Below are 7,758 nucleotides of genomic sequence, written 5' to 3' on the forward strand. Positions count from 1 at the left end.
TAATAGAACAGAAATGTTGATTTTGATTTTCAAACCTCTTAGTATAAATAAAACAAATGAAAATGGAATGAACAAAAATACCAAGAATCACTATAATATAGTTTTAAATAAAACCTCTCCACTTCTTGACTAGTGACATTTCTATCATTTTCTATTATACTGTACTTTATTTCTATACAAGATTGCATTTAATGACAAATATAAGTATTTTAAGTGTCCAAAAGTTTCTTTTTTAAAATGTATCTATGAATAAAACAGCTGCTCCTGCTCTATTACAACATCATCAATACATTAATCAGCGATTTTTATTTGTTATTAAATCATTATAATTAATAATAATCAGAATCTTTGAATTATTATTTAATCAACTAATCATTACAGCTGTATTTTTCCAGATGTTTTACAGCTGTGCAGTTTGGACTGTCACCCTCCAACGTGTCCTGACCATTACGCTCCACACTAGATGCCATGCTTTCTGGGAAATGTAGTCCTTTACGTCCCTTCGTTACGGTGTTTCTGTACGCCTTCCCGGAAGTAGAAAAACTACAATCTGCAGGTCACCGTTAGGAAACGGTTCTGTCCAGTTTTCTGTCTGCCAGCAGGCAGCCAAAATGTTGGCCATCCTGTTTGGACTGTTTTTACTCCTCTGTGACCCGGTCTGTGGCGTTTTTCAGAAACTGTACTGCTCCATATCAGACAGCTGTGACTGTGACTTTAAACCGAATATCAGAGGTAAGAAGATACACGTCTGTCGGGTCCAGCTAACGTTAACTGACTTCTCGTTAGCCAGCTAGCTGAGCAGAAAGGATAATAGTATAACTAACGGTGGGTGGTTTGTTCAGAAAACGGCTTTAATGTTTTGTTCGTGCTCAGAAAGGGTTAGCTAACTGACACTTTACTCCACAGTCTTCATGAAGAGCTAGTTATGGTTGTTACTGTAAGTTCGTTTATGCTTTGCTAGCAGGCCGTTATGCTAACTAGCAAAACACAAGAACAAGTCATTGTGCAAGTTTCAAGTTGTGAGCTGTGGAGAAAATGTCTTCATATACAGTGTGTTAGAGCCTGGGAAATCTGAACGACCACATAATACCTTAATGTCTTCCTTATAGTATATGGAAAATGTAACACCCAGAATTAAATATTTCAGTTTCTGTTTCCCATCAATAAAGGAGAACTTGAAATCAGTTTTAATGCAGCATGAAATAAAAACAGACAGTTCAATGGGCCAGAATATCTCATGTTCAGTTGTTCTGTTGGCTCACTGATTAACCCCGCTAAAAAGTGCTGGATACTGAATCATCCTTTGAATTAGCACATCCAGGTTTTTTTGCCAAGAAAGCAAACATGTTTGCTGTAGCTGGAAGTGTTGCAGGGTGAATGTTTTCATTCACACGCTGCACTTGTGTAAGGGTTTGCTCACTAACACTTTGATGTGTTAACTGCCTTTGCCACAACTTTCTGGAAGCAAATATTACACACAGCTTTGTCCTTGGCTGGTTCACCTGTATCACTGCCTGTGAACCAAATATTTCCATACAGAGAGTGTGTATCATGACTGTCCTCTGGTGGAGTGTGTTGTACACTACAGTACATCACGTTAAGAGTGTATGTGTCAGTTTAATACAAAAAGCAGCAATAAAATAAGTCCCTCAGTCTTAGTGTCTGGCTCCAAAAAATGCTTGTAGGTGTGCTTTGTGTTCCTGTGTAAAAGGGACTCTGGCAGTCAGCTGTTGAGGGTTGGTGGCAGCATTAAGATCACAGGTGTCTTTTCATTTCCACATGACCAGACTTGGAGTGGGACCTCTACAAGAATGTCTACGGACAACACCTGGCCCAGGACGTCGTGTCAGAGGAGGTGGCAAAGTTCCTTCAGAATAAAAGCCCCGATCGGCCCCTGGTGCTGTCCTTCCATGGCTCCTCTGGGACAGGGAAGACGCTGGTCAGCTCCATGCTGGGGAATCACCTGTACGGCTCAGCCATGAGCAGCCCATATGTCCACCAGTTTGTCCCCACACTGCACTTCCCTTCACCTGAGCGGCTCAGTGAGTACAGGGTGAGTCCAGATCACTGTGACTACAGGTTTGTGACAAATGACTTTGTGTTGCAGATCGTTTTTACATCCTTTGTCAGGACTAAATTTCCTTCCTTTGGTTTGCAGGAGGAGTTGAAGAGCTGGGTGCAGGGGAACCTGACGGAGTGCGCCCGCTCCATCTTCATTTTTGATGAGATGGAGAAGATGCCCTCAGGTCTCATCGATGTCCTGGAGCCCTTCCTGGGTCCTTCACATGCTGTGTTTGGCACCAACTACCGCAAGGCCATCTACATCTTCATCAGGTACATATGAACACACACACACACACACACACACACACTGGGAGGCAGGTTGACAGGGGACAGAGGAGGGTCTAAATAGGTCATTATTATATATGTTTTTGCCTAAAAGGTCTTAAGTCAGAATCATTTGCCTGGTGTGAACATCATTGACTGTGGCAGCTCTTTGTACAGTCTGAATGTGCTGTGTGTTTTTCCTGCAGCACCACAGGAGAGGAGGTGATAAACAAACTGGCTGTGGAGAACCGGCAGGCTGGACGGGACCGAGAGGAGATCAGGTTGGCCGACCTGCAGGAAGCCATCGCACAGGCAGTTTACAACAACAACACAAGTGAGTCTACTCTCCCTCTTTAATAGATTTAGAAAGCTGTTTAGAAACATTCACAGATAATATTCAGAACAATACCAAACTTAATAATTATCCATATTCAGTAATTAGTATACATGACACTGAGTCGTCAGTGCACTGCAGCTGTGCACATCAGTGAGTTAAATGCTGGACACAGATGAAACAGCCACTTGTCTTTGTTCAGTTGATCAAACAGGCTAATTTGCCAGTATAGTGTCACATTATTGTTAGATGAAGGAAACTGAAGCGTTTCTCTTTCCAGGCGGCTTCTTCCAGTCCAGCATCATCCAGCAGAAGCTCATCACCTGCTTCGTTCCCTTCCTGCCGCTGAGCCGACACCACGTCGAGCGCTGCGTCCGCTCGCAGCTTTGTCAGCAGGGCAACTGTGGCCGCACTGACGTGGTGGAGGCGGTTGGGAGCAACATGATCTACACTCCCGTCCAGGGACAGTATTTCTCCTCTACCGGCTGTAAGGCCGTCCCTGCCAAAATCAACTTCTTCCTGTGAGCTGAGGGGAAACTTGATTTAAGGACTGCAAGGGAAACTCCTGAGGGGAGTCAGTGAAAAGAGACAGAGTCTGAGTCCGTCTGAATCAGAGGCCGGAGCAGCATCTCTGCACCAGGCACAGATTCAGAGTCAAGGATGCCTCCTGCACCTGGAATCAAAAGGGAATCGAACACATAACCTTCTGGATTCAGAGCAGTTTTGTGCTGTCCCTGCTGAGTCTCCCTGAAGACGTCGTTGCTTTAGCAGTCGGTACACGTCCACTTGTGAGCACAGGGAACTTTATTCATGCCACGCTCTACCTCAAGCCCAACTCTGCCTTTCATTTATGAACTTGCAGTTGGTACAGTGTGGTGGGAGATTTCAGAGGCTGCAGCTCGAGGTCATTACTTGTTTTTTACTTTCACACTACTTGAAGTTTATTTTTTAAGTTCATTATTTATCCAGTCTTAATTTATCTTTATCTCAACACCATCATCTTTTCATTCATATGGTCACTGCTGGAAACACCTGGAGGTTTGATGCCTTGCTCACCTGTTAGCTGGCTAACACCCGTGGAAACGAGCCCAGTCTCTTTTCTCATTGATGCAGATTTTCTGCTTTGTTCACAGTTTCAGAGTCTCACTAAAAAAGGTCAGAGGTTCAGAATTTCCTTTGTGCAGTAGTAAATGACTGAGGGAGTTCATGTTTTGCTGATGTCAGGTAAAAATCTTGCATCTCTAAAATGGCAACTTTATTTAAAGAGAGCTGGAAAGAACTCAACTTTGAAACAGTAGAAATAATGAAGAATATGAGAAATACAAGCCACAACATGATAAATGTTTACCAATATAATGTAACTAAATACAATAATGTTGCCAACACAACATGTGACTTTTAGTTTTAATCATCCCACATGGGTTGTACCAAGCTACATCCAGTAGGTGTTGAACATGTTCATTGTCGAGTATTTTTCTAATGGCACTGAAAGATCTATCAAGCCAAACTGAGGTCCTGCTTTAACAGAGCCAAGACTAGTAAATGAAAGGAAGCAGAAGACAGATTTTACTTGAAAATAAAGTCTCTGTTTGCAGTGGTCTGCAGGTACTTTGGGAGCACATGACCACTTCTGCCATCAGGTGGCAGTAAAGACTTTGTTTTGCCAAGCAGGGAAGAGGTGAAGCAGAGTTCACCTGCAGCTCAGTGCTTTGTTATTAAATTAATCTCATAAGTGACTTCTGTAGAAAAGATATTGTTTTATTTTGTTTGACTGTAAAATATGTTTAAACACTGAAAGTGCACTTTACTTTTATGGAGGGCAACATGGACCTGACGGATTATTGAGATAAAGATCAGTGTGTTTCACTCCATCTTTGTGAGGGAGGTGTGTGATGATCGCCAGGATGAACTTAAATTATTAAGTGTTTATTACAAGAAATTAATGACAAATAAAATGAAATAAACAAAGTGCAGTAGATGATGGATTCCTCTCTTCAGTCAGTGTGAAGCAGTCCACAGAAGATTCAATCACTTTCCAAATGAGATCAGTTTTCAGATTTATTTTCCTTCTTCCACTCAGCTCATGTTTTCAGCTCATTACTGTGGGAATCAACCTGCAGAGACGTGTCCTCAGCTGCTGTTATTCCTGTGATGCTCTAACGACTGTCCACAGAGGAACCTCCACCAGACTCCAGGCAAACATCATCATTTATTTGCATGCAGACTTCACTGGACAGTTAGTGAGGTTTTTTTTTTTTACGTCACTGGTGATTAGACTCTTCCCCTGCCAGTGGATAAATTATCACTATGAGAAGCAGCTGTTATCTTTCAGGTTGTTTGTGGATGAGTCTGGCATCTTCCAGTGTTCTGGACGTTTTCAGCCTCGGCCCTGAGGTGCCTGAAGCTTGCTCTGAAACAAAAGGCAGCTTCTGCTCTTACAGTGTAAATTAAAAATAAACATTTTAAATAAACAACACACTGCTGTTCTGTGCTTCCTGAGACCTGATCACTAACTATGAGATGTTTGTCCTCACACTGTAAGAACAGATCTCAGTGAGAGGTTTGCACCATCTCATCTTTACATCTTAATACTGGATCCAAATATAAAGTACATCATCCTGAAAAATACAAAGTCCTCAGGGCTGGAACTACAGTACTTGAGTAAATGAATGTTTAGTCACTGCTTCAGTTATTTTGAAGGCAGTGTCCTGAAACATGAATCTTCAGAACCTGAAAAAGATTGCATCAGATTTATGAAAAAAAGAAAAGAAAATTCTGATCAAAGCAGATCCTGTCGTCAGTATCTGGTATTTCAAAACTTTCTGTCTTCTTGTTTTTTTTAAATCAGGCATTAAAAGAGGCAGAAATCTGTGTGGTATTGACATGTGTTGTTTGTCCTCCGCCTGTCCCTGAGCTCTGAGCAGGAAGCAGAGGAGATGTGATCTCTCTCTCTGACAGAGACGCAGCTCCACTATCTCCCCAACAGGAAATTAATAGTTTCTCCATCGGAAATGAACAGGTGTCAGAGGTCTTCAGTATTCTGTGTGAGCAGTGTGTCACTCTATAGTCCACTGGACCTGTAACACTGTGAGGACGTTTCTCTTTTGAATCAGTGTTTAGGGAAGATGCTCCATGGTTTGATATTAGCTGAGAGTCTCATCTACACAGGAGTCATCGGTTACTGATGATTGATCTGAGTGATTTATATGAATGAGTGAGGGGAGAAATAAATGTTCTTAGTTGATCTGGATGAAAACGTTAAACAGAGTTTTAGGTTGCTACTGAAGAACACTAATATCTCCTTCCCTGACCACCTTTCCTCGACCTCGATGGAAAACGTCACGAGGTGAAGGAGAACTGAAGGACTTAGAAAAAGGACCATTAAAATATAGTTTCCTGTTCTGCTTTGACCCTTTATTTGTGTAAGTAGAGAAATTTTAAGAAGTGTTGAATCATGTCAAACATAAAACAGGAGCTGTGTTGTGTTTACATGTACAAGGATCTGCTGACGCTGCTGCTGCAAGGAATTGTGGGACGGCATTCTCTCCTTTCATAAAGGAAGGTCCGGTGTCTCCTCTGCTGGAGGAGATAAGGTAAGTAAAGGAGCTTTAGTGCTTCCTAACGGTTGGAGAACTGGACCAGTTCTTTTCATGGTCATTTCACTCTGTTAAGAACCTTCCTCAGCAAAAAGGACTATGGGACCACAGCCAGTGTCTTTTCCTTTTGTACAATATTCAAAACATCTGTAGTCTCTCCAGTTTGAGCCAAACTTCCCTAAAAGGAAGTTTTACATTCTGACAAAGTTTAAGTCTTTAAAACTCCATATTAAGAACTTTTGGATCTGGGACAGGAAACACTTTTGTCTCTGCCAAACTTCACCAGCGACTTATTTTCTCAGCCAGCTCAGTTTCTTTGTAGTCATCCAAATGCCATTTTGTCACCTGCTGGAGGTGACCGACCCACCAGCCAACCAGCCAGCATCTCCCCGTGTCCATTTCCCGCCCTGCTGACAACATTTTGGAAACATCCTCTTGTCCTTTAACGGCGCCCCATCGCCTCCTATATATGCCACATCTCGCCACGATCCTGCCGTGATGACTTCATTAACCCAGCCCCACCCTCCGCCACCACGCAGGCGGTGAGGAAGAGGAGGGGTTCGAAGGTCAGCTTAGAGGCCTCTTCGCCCCAGCTGCTGTATCGCCATCTCCGTCCTTCTGGACAATGACACACACAGATAATAATGGCAGAGTGACCAGCGCACACACACCTCGTATGACCTCTGAGCATGTTTTCACACGCTCCCTGCAGAAGAGGGAGAGAGATCCAGCTGTCTACTCTGGTCGCTTTCACTTTATTTTCTCCTCCTCCCCTCCATCTCTTTTCCTTTCTCTCTCTCCCCCCTTCTTTCCTCTCCTCGACTCCTTCGTCACAAATCGGGTGTAAAAAGCCACCTTCACCTCCTTCTTTCCTACTTTACTTCCTCACCCCTTCCCAGCCCTCCATTCTTCCTCCCCTCCATCGTGAGTTGGGGTTGGGGGGGGTGTGGGGGCAACAATGGGACGCTGCTCCTTCCTCCCCCCCTCTCCACCCACCTCCACATCTGTGAGTGCCCCTCTGTCTCCTCATTCTTCTCCCTAACCGCTCCATTATTGGGCCTCTTTCACTTGTAAATGTGGCCAGCGATACTTCTGATGGGTCTTTTATGCACGCGGCCGGGGTCAGGAGAAAGGTAGGGGCAGGGGAGGAGGGGGAGTGGATACAATGAGGGGGTGGGTCAGGGTTTAGGGTGGTGAGAGAGGAGGAGGAGGGGGGGTTGGTTTAAGGAGTCTTGTGCTGTTTTCTCTTGCAGGCCAGAGTGTGAGGGGACAATTGTGACAAAGAGTTAAATCCTTTTTTGTGTGTGCAGTCATTTGGGACGGTTGGGACGGGCCCAGCTCTCGCCTCGAATTCCTGCAGCTGGCCGTCCCCTGGTTGGACGGAGAGGAGGAACGGGACGGGCCTGAGCTGGAGGCGCAGTTGGAGTGAAAGCCCAACAGTCAGAGGCAGTGTACACACCGCAGGAGGAGGTGTTTTTCAAACAAGGGGCCCTTAACATA

At 44.1% G+C, this 7,758-nt stretch overlaps 1 protein-coding gene across 1 annotated transcript; it reads left to right on the forward strand.

Moving 5' to 3' along the window:
• Positions 1-533: 533 nt before the first annotated feature.
• tor2a (torsin family 2, member A) lies at positions 534-5,138 on the forward strand. The gene is made up of 5 exons (XM_018673705.2): positions 534-732; positions 1,788-2,053; positions 2,159-2,334; positions 2,535-2,662; positions 2,943-5,138. Exons 1-5 carry the CDS (start codon positions 612-614, stop codon positions 3,185-3,187), a joined length of 936 nt encoding a protein of 311 aa, XP_018529221.1. The 5' UTR covers positions 534-611; the 3' UTR covers positions 3,188-5,138.
• The last annotated feature ends 2,620 nt before the right edge of the window (positions 5,139-7,758 follow it).

This window comes from Lates calcarifer, linkage group LG13 (genome assembly GCF_001640805.2).
Source record: "Lates calcarifer isolate ASB-BC8 linkage group LG13, TLL_Latcal_v3, whole genome shotgun sequence".
NCBI classification, from domain to species: Eukaryota; Metazoa; Chordata; class Actinopteri; family Centropomidae; genus Lates; species Lates calcarifer.

What these genes read in the sequence shown, in the direction of transcription:
- tor2a (XM_018673705.2), top strand. Translation starts at nt 612, where the DNA reads ATGTTGGCCATCCTGTTTGGACTGTTTTTACTCCTCTGTGACCCGGTC. An exon ending in CTTTAAACCGAATATCAGAG is followed by an intron (nt 733 to 1,787) that starts GTAAGAAGATAC and finishes CCACATGACCAG; the next exon opens with ACTTGGAGTGGGACCTCTAC. An exon ending in AGCGGCTCAGTGAGTACAGG is followed by an intron (nt 2,054 to 2,158) that starts GTGAGTCCAGAT and finishes TTTGGTTTGCAG; the next exon opens with GAGGAGTTGAAGAGCTGGGT.